General features: G+C 40.2%; 1 protein-coding gene across 6 annotated transcripts in view; it reads right to left on the bottom strand.

The window, feature by feature from the left end:
- Positions 1 to 27,185, bottom strand: part of KCNH1 (potassium voltage-gated channel subfamily H member 1) — a 173,812-nt gene that overhangs the window by 51,717 nt on the left and 94,910 nt on the right. For all 6 annotated transcript variants that reach the window (XR_014850721.1, XR_014850723.1, XR_014850722.1 and 3 more), the window contains one exon: positions 23,738 to 23,934. Coding sequence is in view for 2 of the 6 variants with exons in the window: in XM_085054900.1 (XP_084911026.1) it covers positions 23,738 to 23,934 (197 nt within the window). In the remaining 4 variants the exon portion in view is untranslated. The remainder of the gene's footprint in view (positions 1 to 23,737; positions 23,935 to 27,185) is intronic.

The following is a 27,185-nucleotide window of genomic DNA, read 5'->3' as shown; positions in this document are numbered from 1 at the left end:
AGTTCTTCAAAAGGCAAAACAAAATCCCTGTTATTTCTCTTGCACACTCAAAAATTGCTGTTTTCTCATGAAAATAAGCTCCTGAACACATCCTCAAAAGATGCACCTTGAGTCAAGAAAAGTGCTTTATTTTCTTCTCAAGGCTTTTCCCCCTAATGATATTGTTTTGTGTTTTAATGTGTTTTGTGGTTTAATTTAACCATTATGAAACAAACACCTGACTTGGAAAATGTGAAAACAATTTTACAACATAATTTTTTCTCATCACGCTTTATTAGTCAAATTCAGCATGAAGCTGTGAATGACAAGTAGTCTCACACCTACCTTGGGGGTGGGAGAGAGGATGAGAAGAGAGGGAAGAAAAAGAAGAAGGAAAGCATGAAGGTGTCTACAGAGAGCTATAAAATCATTAGTGTCACATTAGAGGATGGGGAAATGTTGCTGACCTTCTCTTCTGATGAAGAATTAAGTGGTATTGAATGGTATTAGCAGGTTCAAAACAAGAAAGGCAACTTTTCTCAAACAACTGACTGCTAACCTTTAGATCTCCTTGCCATGGACCTTATGAATTTTTAAATCTTAGTTTCAAGAGGACTCAAAAGGTACCAGGACAAAGTCATAGAAGAAAAATACACAAAGGATTATTAAATACAAGCAGACTGCTTCTGATCCTCTCCCGTAATTGGTTGGGTGCCAGATTACTCCAAACACCACTGAGACATTTTCTTCTGTAACTGTGCTGTCCCCTAGGCAGCACCACTGGACATTGTCTCATGCTGGACACCTGGTTAGATGGACTGCTAAGAGGAGCAATCTCTCTATGCTTGCACCTATGCTCCTAAGCAGGTTGAGTAAATATTTGTTTTAAGATACCAACGCAGCTGGAGCTCCATAACTCTGTGTTACTATCCTGGCCCATGCTTGTTTTCCCTCATTTTACATAACTGAGAGAAAAGCAGAAATTCCACTGGCTTTGCGAAACTGCATTCCCCCCAGACGAAGGTTTAGAAACCACAGCATGCAAATATATTTTCAAAAGATGTGCTGGTAAAATTGCGAGCACAAGCACTCTCATTTATCAGGACAAAGTGAATGACTGCATGCACAGTTCTGGAGCAGGAATGCACCAAAGCCATGCACAGCAGTGCTTGCAGACAGGACTGTGGAGTAACCCTGGAGCTACCTCCACCACCAAGAGTGGATTTCAACACTGGACATCAGCTTTTCACCAGGCCCAAGTTTGTATATCTTTAGATGTTTTAGGGCAAACAGTTATTTGCACGTACTGTGTTCAGGCACCTTTTCTCTGCATAACTATTATATCAGAAATTCAGCTGACTGACCGTATACTTCGGACTTACTACCAAAGAGTGTATATTTCCTAAAAACATGATGCAAGCTTTTACTAAGGTAGCTAACATAAAACCCACAGACATCAGTTTCAGCAAAATTAAAAATTCCAAATAGTCGCAAAAATGAAAGAAAGAATTCTAAGTCGGGGATTTTTCCTTAACAACTTTATCTTGACATGCAAAATGGCTTCCATTATGCTGCTTTGTAATCTTGAAATTCTAATACAACAACACAAATCCTAATTTCTAACAGTTTTTACAGATCTATTAATTCTTACTAAGCAAACATGTTACTGAAATGCTACGTGCAGTCTGCTAACCTTTATCAAAATCCTTCCTTACTTCAGTGCTCATAGGCAAGGCACTGCCGTCATACAAAGATGTGAGAGAAAAGCAGAAAGATGCTCGCAAGAGCCACAGGATTTATACAAGTGATTATTATTTGCACTACAAAAAAAAAAGAGGATCAACATAACAATGACAGATTACAGCAGCATCCCATTGTGATTTTTGATAGAATAAGGAATACTTAGTATTCAATCAGACATCTTCACTGTAATGTGATAGAAGAACGTAACAAAGGCGCAGAATCCTCCACTATTCAGGCTGATGCACAAGGCTAGCAAGAAAATCACATTTCTATTTTTGGTGTCTGTGACGTTGACTACATGAGGTGCATGTAAACCTAACAAGTACCATTTACTGATTGGAAACATTTAGCAGGCATGCTGAAAAACTCTTCACTGTAGCTCTGCAGAGACAATGCCATGAAGGAGACTTAGCATGAGAAGGAAAAGCTGGAACTGAGAGAAGAATCACCAAGGTATGTTAGCACATTGCTGTACGCTGCATCTGAGCCTGCTATCATAGGTGCAGCTGAAGGCACTTTCACACCCCAGAGAAGGGTGGTGAGTGGAAGCTCAACATGGGCAAAACTCGCCCAGCCCTTGTTCTGCTCCTGAGGGGCCCTGTGGGAAACAGCTGGGTTTGGCACCAACCAGACTGTCCTTGGAGGTTCACAGCTTGGACACTCCTCCTCTAGGCAATCGATTTTCAATCTGGAAACACAGAAAGAATTTTTTTTTTAAAAAAGTATTTTAATTTAGTGGCTGCACTGGAGGCAGCAAAACCGTGTTGCTCAGAGCTCTTTTAGGGTGACAGAGCTCTGCCACACTGTCTGAGCTGTACTAAAAGCTGGCAGGAGACTCAAGTTCCAGCCAGCTCATAGAGAAACCTCTAAAGAACACAGCGCCCTGCTGCATCTAGAGGCCAAAGTCAAACTGCCATAACAGCACAAGGCGCAAGTGAAATTAGATTGCAGTCCCTCACTTTCTGAAACTTTACCGTCAGATAAATGACATCACCACAAATTAGTCACTATGAATGTACATGATTAAGTCAAGGTCAATTGTCTCCACACTGGGTTGTCTAGCTAAGCATAGTGCTTAAAGTAAGACTCAGAGATTTCTATAATTCAATATTTCAAATGGCAGTTTTTTGTGATGTGTCATTAAAAGACACACTAATGTTGTCCAAAAATGGCTGCAAATGCAGGTCTACTTTTAGGTTTCCAGTCTGAGAGGCATTAAAACTTACTACAAGTGCCACTTGACCTACAGTCTCTTTTTCAGCATCTAGCTTACAGAAAGCCACCTCAGAAAGTGCCTAAGGACCTGGAATGGGAATCTGGCCATCTGGGTTTAACACCTGGGTCTGTTAGAGATTTCCTGTATGAACCTGGGCATGTTGTTTAATGTCAAGAGATGAACAATAAGAAATATGTAGAGTAAAATCATTAATAAGGTAAAGTGACTTTTATGAGCAACTGAACCCTGACATGCTTTCCCACAAGGTACTGAACTCTTTTGTAACTACCAACTCTTCAGAGAGAGAGAGAGATTAATTCCCCATCTCTGCAGGAGGAATCATGAATCCTCTGCCTTAACCAGTTTTGCTTCAGAGCACTATCTTTGCCAGGCTAACTGCGACAGGCAAGTCTGAGGGTCTCAATTTGCTAAGGACATTTTACTGTTACTGACTTGAAATCATGAAATACCACCCTCACAACCACTGTCCCCAGCCCTCAGTGAGGGCACAGGTCAGCAGGAAATTTTCAGCACCTTGCAGTAACACACATCACTGCCCAAACCCAACTTTTTAAAAATGAAATATGGACTTGGAATAGTGTCAGACAAGTAAATAGCCATCACTGGCATATTTTGTGTTCTAGGGACAGATATCTTCAAGTCGAAAAACAAAATAAGTCTGTGCTGGTTGGCACAGCAAAGTCCATTCATCTGCTCAGGGGTAGCCTGTGAGCAACACTGGTTTGACCATCTCAGCTGTCTGACAGAGATTCTATCCCTTCCCCTCTGATGCTGAGCTTATTTACTCATCTCAATTCATGCTTAATTAGACATCAGACTCATACAATTTCTAATTATTGTAGACCACCAATGCAAATCCTCAGTGCCATGATCTTTTGTGATAAAAGCACACATAATCTCAACTTCTCACTGAATTTTCCCAAGGAATGTAAAACTTTGCTCAGTTTCCCATTTTCTCCCCAGCTTCCTAACTTCCAGGGGTATGCTGAAAGCATTTCAGTTCTACGGGAAAATGCTCGCAAACTCTTGTGTTCATTTGTATGGGATCACTTTGTATTGTAGAGGCAAACTCAACCCTCCCCCAAAGGAGGAGAGAGAAGGCATGTTGGGCATTCTGCCAGACAGCCTAGACCCTGCACTAAAAACATAATGCAGGAAGCTGCCCAGAACCTGAGAAAACAAGAGACAGAAGAATGGCAGCATGACCCACAGCTCAGTGCAAGACTCCACAGAGGGGAAAAAGGTAGCAAGAGATAACAAACCTTTCTTTTCCATAGGGAAAATCACCACAACAGTCAAATCTATCACGTTGCTGCTGCCAGAAAGGGGGAAACCTCACTAACCTGCTTTTCACTTGAGCAGCTTCCTCAGCCCTGCTTCCCAGCCACCTCTTGTCCCCTGCTGATACCCAATGGTGCTCATCAAACTGGAATTGCCATGACTATCCTCTCTCTTGCTGCTATGTCAGTGAACTGAATGTGGCTGCAGATGGGCTGTGAAGAGTGTCTGAGCTGCTGGACACAAAATAAGTGACAGCAGAATGCACCAGAAACAGGGAGGAGGAGACAGCAGGGATTCCTTGCTCTCAGCCAGTGAAATCTACCAGATTCAGTCAAGTCACCTCATGCAATTTTTTTCATTTCAAATTTCAATTCAAAAAAATTGAAACTACTCAAGTTTCTACCATGTAAATTGTCTTTCAAAGGAAGAACAACCTGAGAAGGCCTCTGTGTAACGTTTCGCATTGGGGGTATGCTCCAGAATCACACACAAGAGAATGCATTCTCAGAAGATCACAGCACTGCTGGAGTGCAGGAAAATTATCCCTCTGAAAAAGAATACAGGAAATCTTCTTACAGTTATGAAATGTAATCCATTCATCATTGTCCAGTGGAGATGCAAAGCTGTTTTTATTGTGAATTACTAAGACGTTTATTTCTAGATATACAGAAAAGCTCCACTTTTCTCAATACTCACAAAAGCTTCAGGTATGAGATTTCATAGAAGGAATTGCATGAATGGCTCCTTAACTTTCCCAGCAAAGGGGAATGCCTAACAGGGCAATAAGAATGGTAATAGGTCTCAAGCACTGAAGAAATGATCACAACTAATGAAGAAGAACTGTTCTAGGAGAGGTAGGCAATTCAGAGTAGGCTTCAAAGTGACTTCCTGCAGTACTCAACACTATTAAGGGATGATAAAAAAGAAACTTGAATAAAGATAAGACAGATGAAACAAAGAGGGTGAAGATTAAAGAGCTACTAGGAATGGAAAGGACTGGAGCTATAAGCAAAAAGGAAAGTGACTTTCTAGCTTTCTTAATGCACAAAGTATCAGGACATGTACTGAAAGAAGATGACGTTTGAAAGAAGTCCAAGTGACACCACCACCACTGCTGTGCTTGTGCAAGCACCAGACTCATTAGGAGATGGAATTAGCCCTAGGAAGAGGATGGAAGAAGCACCCTGAGGCTTTTCCCTGCTCGGTTCGGCCAGTAGGTGTCACAGCAGTCAATGCTATCGGTGCACAGTGACTCCAGGCCACATAGGTGTCTAGTTTGGAGAACGCTAAATTACTGTACTTAAAATAAATCGGCTTTAATTAAAATCAGACCAGAAAAAGAAAAAGAAGTTATTAGTCATTTCTATGACTTTCTATCAGCTATTTCAAGTATCCTGAAAGAGTTTGGAAAGAACACAAACAGATTGCCAAACATGTCAGCAAATACCACAGCTCTTACACCTGCACTTAGGGCATTAGTGAGGCACTAAACACTCCGTGCTGGCACAGGTTAAAAGAACAGACATGCTTGCTGCCCCCTCCCCACCTGTATTAGCCAGCCCAACCAACACATAGGCTGAAGTTTGTTCCCAGACATGCCTGGTCTGAGAACTACAGCTCGAAAACATGAGACTGTCAAAACATGAACATAAAGCCAGAGCAGCATGAGCTGCAGAAGCAAGAAAATTTAAAATATTTTTTTTTAATTTTCTACTTCAAAGGGAATGGAGAACAAATGCATCTAGGAGAGCTCCTTGGGTTAAGCCTCTTTTTTCCTGGTGTGAATGCTCCAGCAGCAAAACTTCAGGCTGAGTGTTTTCCTACCCCTTCCTAGCACTAAGGGAAGCAGATGGGCTCTAATCACTCTCTGATATAGCACAGAGAAGAAAAGCATATGATGGCATCCCCCATCATGAGTCTGCCTTTATGCTTGCCAGTCAGCTGTGCACATATAAAGCAATCATGACTTTGTTTGGCATTTCCTCTGGAACATATGGTGATTTACTATGCAGTTTCCAGCATGCATTGACACTGTTTTGAATCGCACTTAAATCCTTCCCTACTACAAGCAGAAACATAAATACATGTGGTTTATGTTTAGGGTCGTGTCTACTCGACAGCAGAAGGGTCCTACCAACAGCTTGAGAGCAGCTGCTGACAGCCCCCCTGTGCCCAGTGACCAGGGATTTCTGGGGGAGGAAATGGTTTTGGTTTTGGGGGAAGACCATGACAACTTGCTACAGAGCAAGACAGCTTTAAACAGCCCACCTGTGCCCAGAAGACCCCCATTGCCTGGCTGAGCACACCAATATTCTGTTTATCAGCATCCAGTCCTGCTCTATCCCTTCTGCCTAGTCCCACTGAGTAGTGGGTTGCATAATGATCCAAAAATAGATCACTAAAATATGAAAATTATTAGACATACTTAATAATAATCCCTGCAGCTAAATTTTTTCATAGCTGGCAATTGGCTGGCAGGTTACACAATATAGCATCCAAGAAGTGAGTCAGAGCAAAAAAAGAGGAAAGCTATAAGAACATCAGTTTAAAAAAGCCCACAGATTTAGGCAGTGCTCTCAGTTCGTTACCAAAATACATCAGCTGTGGTAACTGGATCTTCAAACCCTGTGCAACTTTGGACCAAGTAACCATTTTCTTTTCTCATGAGTAATTCAAGAGACCAGCCAATATTTAATCTCATGCTGGGAAACACACTTCTTTCTTCAGTGGCACTGATATGAAGAAGATAAGTTAGATTTTACAGAGCCACTCAGATTTTGAAAATCAAGAGAAACATCAAATAAAATGCCCTGTGAAACACCAAGATTGGAATATTCTTTTCTTAAAACAACAACAAAAGGAAATCCATTGGATTGCCACAGTGTCTGCTGATCTTTACACAGTCATATTTGTAACACTCTTAAAACATTTAAGCAAGTAAACATAGTTTGCCTTTTAAAAGACAGAAGTAATTCCAATGAACAGCTCTTTACCCCTTTGCTCCTAGGGAAAATAACCATATTGCCCACAAGATGTATCTGATGTATCTCATCAGGAAAATGTAATTAGATATAATTACTCCACCTTGATTTTAAGGAGCTTTTACCATTTGCTGTTCTTGGTGCATAAGGTTCCACCTTCTTTGACACAGATGTACTAAAAAACCTGACCAAGGTAAACTAGGATACTGAATATACATTTATTTCTCCAAGGAAAAGAGATGAGAAAGAATAAACTCCATAGGGCAGATGTTCAGATGTTAGTGGGTTTGCTTTGTGCCTCACCAAAAGCCACTGGGATAACATGGTGACAAAGGCAGTGAGAACCTGCGTAAACCTGGATAGAATTAGGAAAGGGGGAAAAAAGGCAAATATTTTAGTGGCACAAGAACAGAAACTAATCAGGTGTAACCAGGCTATTTATAGCTCTTTTAGAGCCTGAAAAAGTGTCATGCAAGCAAGAAACCTGCCTTTAAACGTTTAATCTTGGATCGCATTAAGCAAGCGAGATAAGAAGCACTCATGATTGCTCAAGGCACTTGGGTGAGTGGTTCGCTCACCCAAAGCTCCCACGCTTCTAGAGAAAGCTGCTGACTGCTGGCTTTGAGCTCTGAGAAGACTTACTAAGGCCCAAGAATGGCCTGAACAAGAGTGCTTCACAGTATCACGTTCAGTCATCAAAACCTTGGTTTCAACAATGGCCTTATCAAAACAGGTTTATCAGTTAAAATGAGACCACTGTTGTTTTCCAAAGCCCCTGCTCCAATCTCACCTAATGCTGCACGTATGCAGATCCCCATCTAAAGGGTAAGAAAAACCTTTCTTGTTCCTCATTCAATTACAAGCTTTAAATTACAAGCTTTGTAGAGCCCTGTAACTTGGGCGCTCACGATGTAACTCACGCCAGGTTGTAGAGGGGAGATGTTCTCTGGAAAGCACAGGTTTCAAGGGAAATCAAAGTAGGAGCTCCTGCCTGGGTGGCAGCACTAGAATCATAATCAAGGAAATAAAAGGAGCTTGATGGCACCCTAACAAGCATGAGTCAATGTATTTCATGCTTGTCTGCCATCAGGAAAGGCAGAGACGCTTTACCAGTGCCCAATAAAAAGAGCAGTTTAATTTCCAATGTCTAGCAAGCAGCTTGTTCCAAATCTGTTGTTTGCTTCACTGGAGTATAAAACAAAATCAAAATTAAATCATTTGTCTGTTTCTCTAAATCACTTAGGGTGTCTAAAGGCAATTGAAGCTTTTTAATAGGAAACAAAGAATATTTATATCACAAAATAATCGTAAACAATAAATATTATGCTATTACACTGTTACTCTTTTACTGCATTTAATGCAAGTTGCCATATCAATACCCCAAAGAAAAAACAAAATGGGAAGCTTCCTAATAATGCAATCATGATTAGTATGTCCTAAGATAAGCACGTGGGAACTAAAGAGTCACGGATCCAGGAATAACCAAATAATGACTAACATTAGCTTCCTCTACATTAAAAAGGTAATTTGTTTAGCTTACCATTATTATCACTGCATCTTCACACCCTATCCCTGCCTGCTCACTCTGGCCTTGCTGACCATATAGAATTCATTCATCATTTTCACAAGGAAAGAGACTAGAAAACACTGGTTAAAGAAGGTTCAGGAATTTCTTCAATAGAAGTGTTCACCCCTGGTGTCAGATCCATTTTAGGGGACTCTCAGACATAAGAACTATTCCTAATTGTTTGTTGCACAGCTCCATGACCATGAAATACCCTGGACTGAACTCTGCTTGATTTCAAAGCAAGAGTTTTTTCTTTGAACAGTTTGTGCTAGAAACCTTCAATAAAAAAAACTTATTTTCTTCCAGACCAATTAGCTTTGACACTTCTATGGTAAAATTACCAATATTCTTCAGTGTCAAGCTACCCTTTCAGAATGTTCCTGAATACTGTGTATGCCAGATGGCCTCAGGCTGGAGCAGGAATGTTGTCTTCTCTGCTGCTGCCCAGCCTGGTGTCTCCAGCAGGCTCTACCTGGTGTTCATTGCATCCCAGAGAGGAGACCTACTGCCACAGACACCATCCCTTGGCAGCTAAGGCAACCTAGCCTCTATTAACACACTGCTTATCCACACCATTCCCACCACAAAAAGCAGTCCTATGGAAGGGATCCTGCCTAGCTCAGCTACCTGCCAGCATCTCTTCAGGCAAGGTGAGGGAAATGGAGAAAGAAATCAGAAGCAGGAGAGATGCAGATCTCTGAGAGGTCAGCCTTCCCTACCTGACTCCCTAGGCTCATCAAGGACTGTACAAGAAAAGCCAACCACCACTGAACTCTAGCTGCTTCTTCCAGCAGACCTGTTTGCTCACGTGGAGCAGAACAACCCTTCTCCCTGCTTCCTCAGGTTGTTGGCTCCAGCACTGTCTCCTGAGAAGGTGCTCTCACAACTCAGAACATGACACAGCTCACAGAGCGTGAGATGTCCTGCCTGTCTGAAGGGACACAGCTGGCCCAGGTCACCTTCCAAGGCTGCTCAGAAGGTGTGGGTCTCACCTGCTGGTGGGCAGAACACAGCAAGTCACACATGCAGACTAAATCTCAAAGGAAAACATGACCTGGCATCATGGTCAGGCAGTGTGCATGGTGTGCCGAGCCAGTCTCATATCCCAAGCACACCCAGTTGCTAAGTGAGTCTGGAAAGTCTGAGCAGCCCACAGTTGGCACTCACCCAGCAACTGTGGAGCAGCAGCTTGATCACATGTTGTTTTTCTAAGGTGGGAGGGCTGCAGGATGCAAGTGCTGCATCTATTCTGGTCCTTAAAGCAGCTTTGTCCCTCATGTTCACATGGGAAGAGCAGGAGCATCAGGATCAATCATGCACCACTTGGGTTCCATGTGGAAATTAAGATTGCTTTTTGATGATCACCTTGGCAGAGGCTCAACAACACGACCTTTCCAGGGGGAGAGGTGGGCTTCATATCCATGCAGCACAGTTTTTGAGACTGCATTTTTTAAAATTAGTGTGGTAAATCACTGGACCAGTATGCCCAGTGAGGTGGTGGATGCCCCATGCCTGGAAACATTCAAGGTTAACTGAACTCTGAGCAACCTGAAGAAGGTTGAAGAGGTCCCTGCTCACTGCAGCAGTCAGATGAGATGACTTTCATAAGGTCCCTTTCAACACTCACTATTCTATGATTCTACACTGGGTACCCCTGGCTCCAGGATGGGTTATGGTAGCCATAAGACATGATGCAGTGTGTACCACTGTGTCTCACATCAGACTTTCTAGAAGGCACTGTGTTGGTAGGGTTAGACTTGAGTACTAGAGCAACCTTGGATACAGACAGCTGAAAGTGCCACCAGAAGATGCTCCTGACTTCTTCATCCTTTGCTGGTTGCTTTAATAATATTCCTTGGGGATCATGAGAATGTAGATGTTGGTGTCCTGCAACTTCAGTTGTCAGGGAGGAGTGACAGACAGGCTGTCAAATGGTGCAGTCTGAAGGGTTTCTTTGGGGGCAGCTAGGACAAAAGTTGGTGAAGCAATTTGAGGTTGCTCTTTACTGTTTTTATGGTGTCCATCTGGTCTAGTAAAACCCTGAAACCCTGAGCTATCTCTAGCCCGAGTCACCAACTGCTGTCCTACAGCCTTGTGGATCACAGAGCACCAGCTGCTCCATTCATCCAGGTTTTTTCTCACCCACCTCCACAGAGAGATACCAGATGCTCCACTCCTCTCCTGCCTCTTTCTCTGTTTAACTTCTCTGCTGAGAGGCTCTCTTGGTGCATGCAGCATTCAACAGGGGACGAGGGACAAGCCTGTGCTTCAAATACCATTTTTCTGGCTTCTCCGACAACCTTGTCCTTGTTTTTGCTCACTCAGCTGCTTCCTTTAGCACACTTGCACATACTATTAAACACTTACTTTGTTTCAAAGCAGACACAAAGCCCTTTGCAAGACTGCAGCACAAAACTAGAGTCTGCTCTTCCACTACACAAAGCATAATTCAACATACTGGATTACGTGCTGCAGACCTCCAAAGGTCTCCTACACAGGGTAGAACACATGACTAGAAAATCCTGGTTCCATTCCTCATTGTCACTTAGGATCACTGTACAAGATGGGAAGTCACTTCATCCTCTGCATTTGAGTTTCCCTTCACATAAGGACAATAAATCATTCAACATCTTATAAAAAAGAAATAAAGAAATATAGCCCCATATGAGTTCTTTGGATGAAATGCTCCATTTGTATACCTTAAAATGTCCAGTAAGCAAATCCCAACATGTAATAAAATGACAATATCATTAAAGATTATTTGGTAGGGGCCTTATAATTCTACGAAGTGTGCTTTTCTGAACAGCCCTCTGAAGAGCTTGATGGGGTTTGGAAAATCTTACTGATTGGAAAATGTGGTGAAATAACCAATATGAAATATTTAAAGACAGATTCTCAGAGAGCATACTAAGAAAAACCCCCTCAGTATGTTTGAAGTTATGCCTTCACATCATTAACAAATATTCTAGATACATAAATAACAGAGCAATTGCAAAATTAGATGAACTTCTATAAATTTTGGAAATACCCTACAAACCAAAAGGTGCAAGTTTTCCAAACTCCTTTCATGGCTGCATCTGTGTTACAGAATGGTTTGGGTATGAATGCTGAAGGTCATTTATGAAATATTTTGATTGTCAAACACAAATGACCATTTTCAAGGTTACTGAAAAAGACCATCATAATGCTTTTATGTTACAGGATGTAACTCATCCCAAATGACATCCCAAATAAAAGCTTTTCATTATTAATTCTTCCATTCACTCCAATGAATTTGTCATTGGACTAAATGGTGAATCTCCTCTTTCAGAAAGGGTACAGGATAATCACTGAGAACACTTAAGCCACCGAAACTCTTACTCCTACAAGACTTGCTGCTTCAGCAATTTAAGAAATGCAGGCGAGGAAAACCAAAGGTTAATATTTCTAGACTACACCAAATTTCTAATGGCAAAGCCAATACTCATTTGTTAGAGCTAACACAGTTTTCTTCCTCTGTTATTGCCTTGTATCTTAACATAACCAAAGGTTACAGCATCCTCATATTTCCACTCTAGCCAAACATCTGATCAAGTATGTGATGGAAGTCAACAGCAATTTTGTTTTCATTAATCAAGATAATAACTGGCCATAAATAACATCTTTGCAGCTACTGTGAAGCAACAGCGAAGCCTTGAAAAACAACAAATTGCACGTCCCCCTACTTAGAGGGAGACTGCAACGTGCCTCACTTCTGCAGCACTACAAAGAATGCTGAAATTTACATGGCATATAAATTTCACCAAAAATCCAGCCATCAACCTTGAAGATAGCATACAGAGATGAATCTATTCCAGTCAACCTGGGCGTACCATTAGCTCTTCTTAAATCCTGAGATTTTTGTGGGTATTGTGTTTGGGGTTTTGGTTTGGTTCCAAAAGGGCAACATAATTCTGTATTTTCACACAAAGACAATGTTTATAAAAGTAACTCATCCAATGTATTACAAAATTATTGTGGCAGAAATTTTCTTGGATTTTCTGATGTCAGCCGTGTAAATGAATAATGAAAAAAAAATTGTGTGGTATATTTATTACAGAGCATATGGGAGAGATGACCAACCATCAAGTAAGTCAGAATGGCTGGAAGCACATCCTCTCAAATTTTAAGATGGTGGCACAGTACCTTTAGATGAATTGCAAGGCAAAGCCAGGTTGGGGAATGCTGGGGTAATGGTGTAACTGTGGTTTGCCAAAGTCACAAAGACTTGGAACAGTACATTGTGGAGTGTTTTCTTTCTGTGTTTGGAAAAGACCCGAGGAGATAGTGATAGGAAGAAGAACCATAAAGGTATATGGTAGTAAAGCACATCATAATGAAGTCCAAATACTTCTTTAATTGGGTGTTGAGTTTTCACATTCATTGTACTGTACTAATTAAAAATGCATTTAGCAGACTTAGCTCCTGATAAAAATCTGGTGAAAACATTATGCAGTCTCACAACTGCATAGAGAGACAATGGATTTGGACCTGTGGTTAATTAAGATCCCTTCATGTCCAGCTGCATGGCTGTTTGTGGATAGTGAAATGCCACTTCAAGCCCCATAAGGACAATATTTTGGGACACTGAGAATACTCAGAGTAGCCTACCACAGTATGCTCCTGCTTCAGTTGAGGGAGATATTACTGAACACACTGTATATATACGTATGTCTTTATATACTCATATATACATACATATAAACACACACACTGGATGCTTCCTGCCCCATTTTGTAATGGAAACGACAAAAGAGAATGTTCATGGGAACAAAGAATATTAGTTAAAAGAGGGAGAATGTTAATATTTTCAAGCGGAGCTGAGTGCAAATCCCTTCTGCAGTCTGCTAATTTATAAAAATTACTCTGAAAAACCCTAGTACATTGATTTGTATAGGGATTTTACATTTTACATCAGTACCAGGTATCACATTTCTGTTTGAAAATCTGAATCCAAACAGGTGTTTGATGGAGCAGTGCACTTCCTTTTGAGGAAGGAATCATACACAGTTTGAAGAATAACCCAGTTGCTGGCTGCAAAATTAACACCAAATGAAGAGGGGACGATCTGTGATCCTACTCTCAATGTATTTCACAGCCCAACACACTCCTTAACACTTGACTTTAGCTGAAGGAAAAGTTGGTAGCTACAGTTACAGCAGATGACTGGCAAGGTGCCCTATCAAGTTTTGTTTGCAATCGGTTCACTCCCATGATGGCAAAGTGTACTGGATTTCAAATTCAGAAACTCTCACAAGGCCACACCTCGCCATTACTCCACTTCAGATCCAGCAGTCAAACACTCTAGTGTCACACTGGAATGGGCAGCAGCCTGTAAAGCAGGTTGACATCAGACACCACATTACCTGAGTGACTTCTTGCAGCAGGCTTGAGACTAAGGAATGTGGCATGTTCCTGGCTGTTCTCCCCCAGCAGGATGCTCGTTCAGAGGCAACTAAAAGGCTGACTTTCAAGGATAGATAGAGGGAAAACATCAGTTGTCTACACACATGGTTTAGTTTGACCTCTCAGTGTTTACTGCTTATCTTATCCCAGATCTAACAGGATTTTTTGCATTTAAGGTGAGCGACTCCTTTTATGCCCATCACGGTGCATAGCAAATAGAGCCCTCAGAGGAACTGCAGAGACCTGGCTCAGGCACACAAAGAGGGAAAGGACCTCCTTTCTCTCACTGTCTAAGAGCTCAGAGTTACAATAAAAGTCTCAACATTTAAGCAAGAAAACAGAACCTGTAAGTAGGGTTTGGTCTGGAGCCAGGACCACAAAGCCTCTACACAACACTAGCTGAAACCTCCAGAACTCACTTTCCTCTACTTTCTCTTTCCCCCCTGCAACAGGGGACATTTATTTCAGCTTTCATGGGAGTGCTGAAGATTGATCTGATCACTTAGATGATGAAGTCAGATAGCTCAAGGATGTAGGCTGGCTAGTGTAACTTGGCTTTCACATTGCACAATTATCTACATTCTCTCTGCTTCATGGACTACCTTGAACAGGCTGTGTTTGGATCTGCAGTGCTGTGAGATCAGCTCTTAGTGATCCTAGAGAAGTCCAGAAGGTCAAAGCTGTTATGGCAGGAAATTATTTCCTTTTAATAAGTTTGTCCTGAACCCAGCTACTTCCTGGACCAGAAAGATCATTTATAGAAAAAAGTAATACAGAAGGGTATTAAGTCACTGTTCTGTCTTTTGCTTGGTCAGTAGTGCTCCACAGTGAAGCACCAGGTTATACCAAAAAATAAAACCACCAGGCCAGAGAGGTTACCAAGGCATACATATAATTAGTGCAGTTATAATACATGACAGCACATGCTTGCAAAAAAGCCTGGGTAACAGCATGAATAAATTGGAAAGAGTGTGTGACACTGGAATTATTGAGACTTTCAGCAATAAGCCAGTCATTGTACTTATATATACACCCACATATACACACACTACATATACACAAACAGAGATGGCAGGCACCAAAAAAAAACCCTATATCTTAATTTTTTACTTAGGAATATAGAGAGATTTTCAAACTCTGGCCACTCAGTCATGGTAAGCAGAAGACTGCTTTGGAGAAAGTGTAGGAATTCTTTTAATTCCCCTGGGATGTCCCCTCTTTGCAAGCCTGGTGCAGAACTGGACTAAGGCACCTCATTACACTTGACTGTGAGCAGGTGGTGGAGTGCCACACACATACTGAGCACACCACACAGACAGACGACACATGTTACACTTCTATTTCTCTAAATCAACACATGGAGGTTAAAAGAAAAAGCATGAGTTTAAATTTGGGATTAGTCCTTCCTACTGTAAAAATACTAGCAAGAATTTCACTGTTTTCACAAGGAAGACTAGATTCCCAGACTGTGTAAGAGCAGCTACACTGTCTTTTGGATTATCGTCTTCTGTCCCTGGTGGTGGGCCAACATTTAGAACTTCCTCCGTTCCCAGGAAATTCATTTTCTATTTTAAAAAGGCTTGGGGGAGCTATTCTGGGGAATCCTCATTCACTCTGAGTAACCTTTCTCTGTATTAAAATTATTGCTACGATTTAGTCTACATGGGTGGAGGAGGGTAAAAATCAAAGTAATGTATTTTCTTCTGTTGGGATAAATAAGCTGGTATGGGTGGTTGTGCATGTTAAAATGAGATAAAACTCTTTTCTAATGTCAACTTTCCATTGATCACCTGGAAATAGCTTCACAAAAGCCAAACTTGTCTTTTTTTAAGGATTAAAGAGTAAGAAACCAAATTTTATTTTAATTCCCCAGCAACCTTGTTAAGTGCATTTTTCATCTACTCGGAACAGCTGTTCCATATATGGAAAGACTTTAAGAACACTCTACAGATTTCAAAAAGGGTAGAATTTTTTTCTTTTATATTTAAGGCTCAGTATTCCATGGGTCACTGAGGAAAAAAAAATACCTTTCAAAAACAATTCAAGCAGATCTCCTCAAAACATGACAAAACAAACAAAGTATCAATTCTGCTTCTGGAATAATGAATGAAGTGCTTAACCACAATTTGTGGTTAATCAGAACTCATTCCCTTTACTGCATTTTTCTTCCAAGTAGTGACATATAATTGGAATGTCTTTATTGACATAACATTGACATAGATTTCCATACATAGAAAATACATTGTGAAAAAACCAAATTCTGGATTTATAAATTCAGTCTTGCACAAATTCAATTACTAATTCAGTGATCAGAATGCAAATGATAGTTAAGTATTTAGTGACCAGCATGGGAAAACCTATAAATCTACAATAGCACAGAATAGGAAATATTCTCTTGCTGAAGATACTTCAAGGCAGTTATGGTTTTAATATCAGCTTCATAAAAGAATCATATTAGCCCATTTTAAGGTGAATTGTAATTCAAATTTCACGCTTACTAGCTCTTCCATCAATTTTATTGATGGTTATTAATAACTATTGATGACTATGTTACTTTTAATGGGATTTTCTAGTGAATGGCCTATCAGGATTTCAATAACTTCATCTTTCCATGAGCAAATACATGTTTTGTGTGGTATACTAAGTTTCTTCTTTATAACAGTTGTACAGACATTATACTACAGCACCTAAATATATGAAAATTACTCATTATTCATAGTAGCAGAAGGCATCTCAAACATGTGATGAATTCATTAAATCAGTTTAGAAGGGATTAGTCATTGAAGAGCATTCTAAAGATGCATTTTGCTACTTACCCACAGAGCTTTATCTAAGCCATAGCTAAAATTTACATGACAATGTAAGATGTGGCAAGTAAAAGCAACAGAACAGTTTTGTTGTCTGTTTTGGGTTTGATAGCAGATGGGCTGCAGAGGTGGCTTCTGTGAGAAGGCACCAGAACCTGTCCCCGTGTAGGACAGAGCAAGCTCTGGTTTGTTCCAAGACGGAGCCACCGCAGGCGAGAGCTGAGCCCATCAGCAGTGTCAGCAGCACCTCTGTGGAAATGGATTTAGGGAAGAGTGAAAAATACTGCACTACAGCAGCTGAGAGAGAGAAGTGAGAATATGTGAAAGAAACAACCCTGCAGACACCAAGGTCTGAGAAGGAGGAGTAGGAGGTACTGCAGGGGCTGGAGCAGAGATTTTCCTGCAACCCATGGTGATGACCATGGTGGAGACTGTGGAGATGCAGGTTGTCCCCTTCAGGCTCATGGAAGCCCATGGTGGAGCAGATATCCACCTGCAGGCCACTGAGGGGGGCCTAGGAAGGAGCAGGTCTTTTGGCCACAACCTGTGGCTCGCCAGGAGACCAGCCCTGGAGCAGTCTGTTCCTGAAGAACAGGAAGTGGGGAAGGACCCACACTGGACAAGTTTGTGAAAGACTGTCTCCTATTGGAGGCACCCCACACTGGAGCAGGGGAAGAGTCTGAAGAGAAAGGAATGGCAGAGAGTAAGTTTTATGAACTGACTGCAACCCCCATTCCCCAACTCCCTGCACTGCTCAGGAGAAGGAGATAGAAGACTTGGGGGTGAATTTGTGCCTGGGAAGAAAGGAAGGGATGAGTGGAAAGTGTTTTTTTGAAATTTTTTTTTAATTTGTCATTATCCTACTCTGATTAATTGGTAAAAAAGTAATTTCCTTCAGTTGAGTTTGTTTTGTCCATGATGGCAACTGGTAAGTGATCTCCTTGTCCTTACTTCAACCCACAAGCTTTTCATCTTACTTTTCTCCCCCTGTCCTGTTGAGAAGGGGGAAGTGATAGAGAGGCTTGGTGGGCACCTGGAACCAGTCAAGGTCCACCCACCACAGTGTCCTAGAACCTCTTATTTAATTATGTTTTCTCTTGCACATATACATCCCCACTATGTAAACTATTTGTCTGTAGCCAGATCTCCCTCTCTGTAAGCACAGGACCCTAAGGCTCCAGGACATATACATTAAATAGAACAGAAGTAAGTTTAGAATTTGGAAGTTTTGGAAAATAAACTTTAAGATGATGCAGCTGACAGGTAATGAAGTTGCTTTGCCTTGAACACAATCACATATTTCAACAATCACTGTAGGTGTATGAACATTAAATGCTTGCAGTTCATCAAATCCTCTCCAAGTGTGGGTGTTAAGGCTTTACCTGGAGGGGTCCAACAAACTACAGAGGAGGAGAAGGAAGAAATCCAAAGGCATATCCTCCTGAGAGCATGAGGTTTCAACTCATTGCCAGACATAGCACTAAAATCCTCCACAGAAGATGCACACACAGCACGCCTTAGAGCTCTTTCAGTACAGAGTGTAAAGTCTATTTGCCCAAAAATCTGTGGGCTAGCTAAACAGTTCTCTGTTAGAGACAGATAGAAGTTACATGTCTAAGGGCAGAGAAAAGATGCAAAAATGCAATATGGAATCTACCAATGACGAAACAGAATAAAATACCTTTTGTTTAGATTGACATGGAGAAACTGTGAATACAAGAACATCTGACTCCCTGAATAGCTTTTAAAAAGCAGCATGGGAAAGAACACAGTACTAAACTGTTTATCTACATTTGGACAATATTTTTTTTTAATTGACAACTTTGCCTTCTGGACAGCTAATCTGGCATAATTCCCAAGCCACAGGGCCTTCCAGACATTTCAGTCATGTCCAATGTCCTCGGTTTTCAGTGCTGCAAGATGCATGCCAGTCAAACATCAAAATCTTCTTCCCAAAGGACTTGTGGGATTGTTTTGGTGGGTACAAACACAGGGGAAAGAAGCAGGCTGTCAGTTTGACCATTGTGAAATCCATCATCAAATGGGACAATATTCTAAAATTAAAACCTTTCTCTTCTCAGTGCAAGAAAGCTTTGTTAAAACCTTCCAGCAATTCAGGCTTTTTGTGTATCAGAAAGAATTCTAGGATACCATTTTGAACCTCTACCATGAAAAAGAATTTTAAAACTTGTCATGTGGAAAGGCAGAATATAAGGCCATGGACTGCCTCTCTGAAAACAAACTGCTGCCAACACCCCCTGAGATTTAAAATCAGGGCTTGAGGCACTCCTAGCTGAAATGTATGACTTGAGAGAGGTTCTCTCTCTAGTTAGAGCTTACACTATCAAAAGAAGAAAGATTAAGCTAATGCTGAAAAGAAAAGCACAATTACCTTTTAAAATTGCTTTTTGAGAGAGATGTTGGGAGTACTGTCCACTGGCACAGGTGGAATACCATAGAATAAACACACCACTACATGTACAAAAGCAACTAATCTTACACTGCCAAGGAGACTATTCTGTTACAATCACTGCACTCTCAAGAATTATGTTCTGACTAGGAGCTTTGGCTCTAACTCACTAAATCATGTCTGATTTGTAAAAATGCAGAACATTCTTTGCCACTTCTTTCACTCTAACAAAATCCTGGTAACATACCTAGATCCTACTGCTTCTCTTTCTTTATATCAGGATACAAATTTCAGCTTCTGGGAAAGCTACGTGTGCTTTCTATCATGACGCTCCAAAGTATTCAGAATTAGTAATTTAATCTCTATCCAGGCTAAAATGGCTTACTAGAGAAATCTCAGCTTAATAAATTATGTATAAGAATTCTCCCTTTTATGTAGTGTGAGCAGTCATTTGAGCTATAACACCATTTATATCTGCAGCAGAATGAAATGAGCAAATACACTGTGGTACAACCCAGTGTAAGTTAATATTGGTCACAAAGATCTTACACACAGAAAGAAGCAACTGCCAAAGCCAGAACACTTGCCAAAGGCCTTTCCCATTCCTAAAGAAGGTGCCAGCAAACTTGCACCTCATCACAAGACAAAGACAATGACAGGTAGCTATCAAGCAGGCTTTTCTCTTATTATGCATCTACCAGCCTGGAGCAATGATGTCCAATCTGGAAACCCAGAAGTGTTTAAAAATTTTGTGGGAGAAAACAGACTTCCATCCAGTCCATGAATCCTGCTGCCCTCCTAACCTGCAGTATTTCTTTTGATTAGCACACCCTCCATGAGGGTGAGTCTGTCACTTGACTGTCCCATAATACCTGCAGTGTCCACACTGTTTTCTCTCCGAGATTCCAAAAATGGAGAGAAACATCAAGTTAACCTGCTTTGATTTCACAACATTGTTACAGCAGGTACTGCTCTGAAAAAACCTCTATCAGTTTCCTTTCAGCTGCAAAGCCCTCAAGTCCAAAATACAGCCACGTGCAGCCACAGACTGCAGTTTCAGTTTCTCAGGATGACGGAAAGAGAGATGGAGCAGATCATTCTCCCCGTTTCCACTTAGGAGAAAATTTCCATGACTGGCAGCACATTGAATTAATTAAAGGTCTGCTTTCTCTCCTTTAGGAAAAATAAAAAGTTTTGTAAGTCTGAGCTCCAGTCCAAGGTAACTAGACAGCTAATAACTTCAGGAGGGATTTTAGTCACTTGAGGAAACTGCTCAGGGAGTCACCTGACAGCAAGCTGACACTTTTAGAAAAGAGGGTATTTCACTGGCATTTGTTGAGAAAGTGTGTGAAAGGAAACTGCTCTCACAGCACAGACAGGGACAATAATGACATGCCAGGCACAGAGTACTGGAAACTTTTCCCTCAGTCACAAAATCTTTAAACATCACAGGCAGTAACATTTTATACCTGCAGCCCTGTTCTACGGAAGGCATAAATGGGATACATGGACCAGAACTGTCCTGCCCTTCCAGCTCAGCTCAAAACACAGTCAAGACAAGCAGGAAGAACAGCACAAGGAATGCTGCTTTTAATTTTGCCTAAATCCAGCTCTAGGTTTAGCTAAGGTGAAAACCAATTAACCAGTTTTGGCACCTTCCAATGTACCTGCACGGCTGCTTATTTCTGTCACAGCCATCAGCACGTGGATTCAGACCCAGTAACGGGGGGAAGGAACATCATTGGCACTGAAGGGCCTGGGACAGGAAATCCAACTCCACCAGGGATCCCCAGAGGGGATCCAGCAGCCAAGGAATATGTGAACTCAGTGAAAAAATGGATCAATGCTAAAGCTCACTTAAGTTGAGTGAAACTTGGCTACAAAGCACCTTGCACTGTGTGGTGAGACTCACTGCCATGGCCACATGAAGGCACATGTACCCTGAAGATGGGGACACCTCAGAGGAATAACCAAGTAAAAAAAAAAAAAAAAAAAAAGAGATCTTTAAAAAAAAAAAAATCTCCAAAGCTGCTTTTTCATGTATTTGGAATCTGTATGAATATATTTGGGGTGAATATACAGTATCTACATTTCAACTAGTTGAACACTTTTGGAGTCAGAGACGAAACTGTTTATTGAAATGAAAAGTGTAATTCTGGTATTTATACTCCAAAGGATATGCAATACATCACAAATGTAACTAACAGAAGGTACCGGCTCATCTTAATTCTACAAAATTCCATTTGCAGAAATAGACCACAGAAGTGTTAGAAGCGACAGGCTGGGGAGCTATTTCTACTAAAAAAATCACAGATATTTAAACCAGATTAAATTCTAAACTCTAAAAAGTTGCTTTTAATGCACATTACCTCAAATCTCTAAAGTATGGTACCTTCCATGCATTTCCAAGAGCATATATTATTCACATAATTTAACATTTGCATTCTGATTGCAATCAGCTTTCTTTTAATAAAATAAATAACGTTACAGTCTGTTAACCTAGAACCATCAAACTCTCGCCTCCATTATCAATCAATGCCACTTTTCTGCTGACTGCAACTCAATTAAAATCCAATTATTTGAATAACTGGATGGAAATTGCTATCATAAGATGTACGTTTTTATTAGGAACATTTTGTGCAGAAAATTGACAGCACAGGAGTTGTAACAGTATGGTTAAATAATGTTTTGTAACCTGGGCCGGGAAAAGCAACGGTGATAAACACAGAGGGACAGTGTCTCTTCTGGAGTAGGTACTTGATTCTAAAATTGGGGCTTTTGGCTAAGAGGAGATCCAAAATTATGTGATTCTAGCATTACTATGAACTTTGTGAAAGTTGGTCCTTCTGTGCTTCAAGGCTTGCTATTTCTACAGATGTCAAAAAAAAAAAAAAAGTAGTTATATATTGTGAGAGCGTTTTACCACACTACCCATGGAGTTAATTATAAAATATAATTATATATCAGTCAGTGATACTGATTCCTTAGGTGGTATCAATGTCAAATTCTTTCATTTATTTTATTTCCTACATTAACTAACACCAGGTAAGGAGCTGTTTATTAACAGGACATCTCTCTTAATATGCTTGCAGCTGTGTACCTTCATTTGAAAAAATGTCTTATGAGGAAACCCCCAAGTATAAATTTGCTTCTTAGTCTTTAATTACAACAGTTTTCCACCAGAGCTTTGATTTGTTTCACCTAACTGTGGATAACACATTCTTCTTCATCCAGCACTAGAGAGCTAAATTCTTTGACACTGATAACATGCGCAGATAGAAAATATCATCACACTACTTTAATTCAGTATTCCAAATGTATATATAAAAAATAAAATATCTTTTAAAATGTCTAGTTGTAAAGTCTAATTTTACAAAACAAATCTAAAAGATTAAAATATTTCCCTTTTTTTCAGGTCTAATTATCTAGGACTTACTTGGCACCTGGAGGTTACTATGGAGAACCATTTTTAGGAACAAAAAAATCTCCTATCAAACATATTTCTTTAGCTGATCTCAAATACCCTTATAAACCAAGTATAGGTTCTCTAATGTATTTCTTTTCAATGTAATATTATTGTCTTCTACCTCACATCATAAAATCATATCATCTGAATTATAGCTACTGCAGTTTTAATAAATTTCTGCAGAGGTTGTTCACTGAAGATTACACAGAGGATTTAAACTGGGCTATTAGAATATGATTATTTGCATTTGACAAAATAACTTGAACTGGCATGCAGCAAGGAATGGAAAGAGCCAAAAAATCAAGAACAAGAAAATGGAAATATTATAGATAAGCAAAGTAATTCCAAGATGTAACTTATAATAAAAGAAACAACTCTTGATAGAATGTCACATCCACATTACTTTTGCATTGTGATTATGGTACTTGACTTTTGTTCCATGCATTAGATTTTATATCTTTCCTGTCATTTTCCTTGTGATTTCAGGCAACACTCCTAAAACATTTTTAGCTGCTTTACAATCTGAAGTTGCATTAAGTAGCAAACACTGTTTGTCACAAGTGCACAAGAGTTTTCTCATATGCTGGAACCTGTCTACTTCCTAGAAATGTAGAATACTTTCACATACACACAGTCTAGCTCCCTATAAAGCTAGCACTGGAATAAATACTTACAGACTCTTGACTCCACATGCTAGCAGTGTCTCTTAGGCAAGCTCAAAGTCACCTTATAGAAAGGGTCCATGAAAAATGCCAGAATTCAAGCAATTCAGTTTTTTCATGCAGACAGTCCTTAAAAGTGAGATCATTGACATGATATATGTTAAAATCACAGCTACTTACCCTTTTTCTCAAGTTGTAAGTCAAAATGAGATTTCTAGAGAAGGAGTGTGAAAAGGCTGTGTAGAACTCCAGCACTTTCTGCAAGGCATCTCTTTTAATCACATGAAGATCACAGTAAGTCAAAGCTCTTACATTCGCACAGGACTGGGCGAGGGTCGACTCTTTCCAGAACACATCACCAAAAACGTCTCCTTTGCCTACAAAAAAGCAACAGCACTGCTTTCAGAAACAGCACTATAAGAACAGACATCTCATGCATGCAGTCAAGTTTCCTCTATTTTTGTGCTCAGAAAAAATAAGCTATATGAAAAAAACCACTTTGAAATATTTAATTGATTCATTTTTCCATTATCTTTTTCTTAATTACAACAGCCTAGCAGAACTTCATAAGAATAAATCGTAATTTAAAAGTGTTCCATGAGACAAGTCGCCTTTTAATATCAATAAAGGTTTTTCTTTAAAAATCAAGAAAAGTGGTTCATTCTTAGTTAATGTTCTCTTCTGATCCCTTCAAAGAAATTAATTATGAGCAAAAGGTTTTTCTCTTTCTCCTTTTAACTGTCACTCTAAGTATTTGTTTCTTACAGCCATGTTGTTGAGTTTTCTTAATCTGGCTAACAAATACCCACTGCTGTGTCAATAAAACCATCCTGTATAACACATCAGTGCAGTTACAGGCTGCAGCTAAACATAGTCCCAGCCAACAAGAGTACAGCGTAGTTATCCCCAATACAACTATGGAAAGGCATGAATATTTGGATGTTTCACATTGGAAGGAAGAAAACAACCATTTCTTCACACCCTTCCTATGTGCATACCTTTATGAGCTCAGGGCAGTCAGTAAAATCCCTGCTGTGGAATACTGCAATGAGGGCATTTGCATCAGTCTGGGCTCTGGGCAAAATTCAGGGCATGTACACCAAAATCTAGCTGAGGAGCAGCCCCCAGTCAGGATTTTTCCTTGGTTACACCCCAGCTCAGGATGGACAGAAAAGGGAGTGTGTGGGAAAAAGTTACAAGTTCATTTACAAGAGTAACGGTAATTTTTTCCTTGTTTTCCAATACATAATGCTAACAAAAAAGGAATACTCAGTTGTTATCTTAATAATGAAAATCCATACTGCTTTTGTTTTGAAATGTGTTTTCCTCTCAGACTTCTGCTGTGTTGTATCACCACTGCACACCTCTCTGAAGATAAACGACATGGAAATTCGTTTTTTAAACGACATTCACATCTATCAAGTTGTGGTAGGAATGGTCCCTTGTCTTATAAGTAATACCTTGCCTGTAGCAATTCTTAAATGCAAAGCACTGAAATATATATTAGTTTACTGACTTTACCCAGGCCCTTTTAGATTTCCTTCCCTAAATAGTCATTTTTGAAAGCCTATATGAAAGTCAAGAGAACTATCATGAGCAAAGAGCTCAAGAAAACTTCTAAATCAAACTCAGAATTCCCATCTCAGCCCTACAGCAGTACTTCTACCCTTACCTAATCTCTTCCATTAGGTGAAAAGCATTTTCTTTCTGAGAAAAAAACATCATCTTGATGGTAAACTACCCTGAAGTGCAATAAGCTGTCGTTAACACTGATGTGCTCCCGGTCTTCCTAAGAACTCCTTCACCATCCACCTCCCATGGACCAGTCTAGATCCTGATCACTTTTGACTTAATTTTAATTTTAAATGTGTATATACACTAAAACCACCCGTTCTGTTAGCACATTTTTCCCCTCACAAAATTAGGCAAAGACACCATGATGGTAACCTTTCTTCCACCTCTACTGTCCTTACACAGAATAATGCCAACATCTGGAAATAGTACAAAAACTTCATCTCAACAAGCATGGTCGTAGTCCCACAGCCCGATACAGTAAACATCTTTCATTTATTAGCAATGACTTTTCAAATTTTCAATTATTTGTATGTGTTTTTTTAGCAGACACATTAAAAATGGCTAAAGCAAAAAAGCTTCCATGCACTTCAAACAGATCATCATCTACAAGGCTTTTAGACAGACAAATACACAATATATTTAAAATTGAAATGAAACAATTTTTATGCACCATAAAAACTGATATGCTTCACTGGGTAAAAATGGATTGTTTGCCTTTGGAATAAATATGCTTTTATTCACAATCTTCCAGGCAATTAGCTAAACAACTGTTTTAATTAACACTCTGGAATCTATCAAGCACTGAATTGTGCCATCACTGATGAGGAGCAACAGTTAGAGCTGGTAGTCCAAGCACAGGGGAGAGGAATTCTAACTCATTTCTAAGTGTTTTACTTAACATCTCCAGATAAGTTTCCCTCCTTTAAAATGACAAGAATTACGTTACTGCCCCATAGTAACGTGATGAATAATTAGTGCAACACAAGCACAAACAGCATGGTGCTGCTGTGCCTACCTCACAAGTGGCATATAACAGAGGTTAGTTATGTCTCACTCTTTTTGAAATTTAATTCTGCTTTTCACGTAACACAGAAAGACGTAAACGTGTCCTTCACCTGTGGCAGCAACCACAGTTGCCTCTTGCTATTTGTAACTTTTCCCTCCAAAAAAACCTCTCCCTCCTGCAGTGTCCGGCCACCCCAAGGAGCCACCTCCCATTAATGGCAAGAGCAGCACAGGAAGGAGCTGCTCCTGCTGGGTGCCCGCTGAGCCAAACCTGAGCAAATGAACACATAAACCACTAACTGAGTCAGATCACAGAAGCCTCTGTTTTTAAGAAAGAAACTAAAAAAACCCAAATAAGTTGCACTATTTTCTTTCAATTAAAAACTTCCTTGAAATTAACAGCCAGTGATCTAGTTGAAAATGAACCCTACGTTGTATTTCAGCTTCCAAAGCAAGGCACATGCAAGCACCTCATTGCTATATTTCTGTCAAGTCCATTTTCTAAATGATGCATACCCAAAGTATTAAATTTAATTGTCTGTTCTAAAGAAAAGTTTGACATTTATAGAAGAACGAGGGGGGAAATGAACAGTAGAAATCTATATAGCAAGAAAGAATTAAAATTCCACCCAGGACTACCAGCAGTGCATTAGAACAATTGGCTTCTTATGCATAATAAGGAATTGCATACCACCTCCCTTTGTCTGTATGTTCTCCACAAAATAAGATCAGTCGCTGTGGAAAAAGGAGTAAAAAAAAAACGGGGGGGGTGGGCAGACTAAGTGGGTGTTTTATCAAAACCATCTGTAATTGGAAAGCAAGAAGGGTATAGTGATACTTCTGAGTCAGAAGGTGGTTGGCAAAGTCCAGTGGCTGCATTAGGGAACCTGAGCCAAAAGACTCTTTTTACATATAACTCCAGGTTTTATATATTTCACCTTATCTCTGAAGAAAGATTAAGAAGCTAGAGAAATGCAGATGGCCGTTTGTTTGTCAGTACTTTGCATTTCTCATTCCCAGCTTGATGAATTCCAGATGTTTGCCAGGA

Source organism: Lichenostomus cassidix, chromosome 3, assembly GCF_008360975.1.
Source record: "Lichenostomus cassidix isolate B80296 chromosome 3, HeHo_3.0, whole genome shotgun sequence".
Classification (NCBI taxonomy): domain Eukaryota; kingdom Metazoa; phylum Chordata; class Aves; order Passeriformes; family Meliphagidae; genus Lichenostomus; species Lichenostomus cassidix.
The sequence above is the reverse complement of the archived record's forward strand: the minus strand, read 5'-3'. Positions and strand labels throughout refer to the sequence as shown.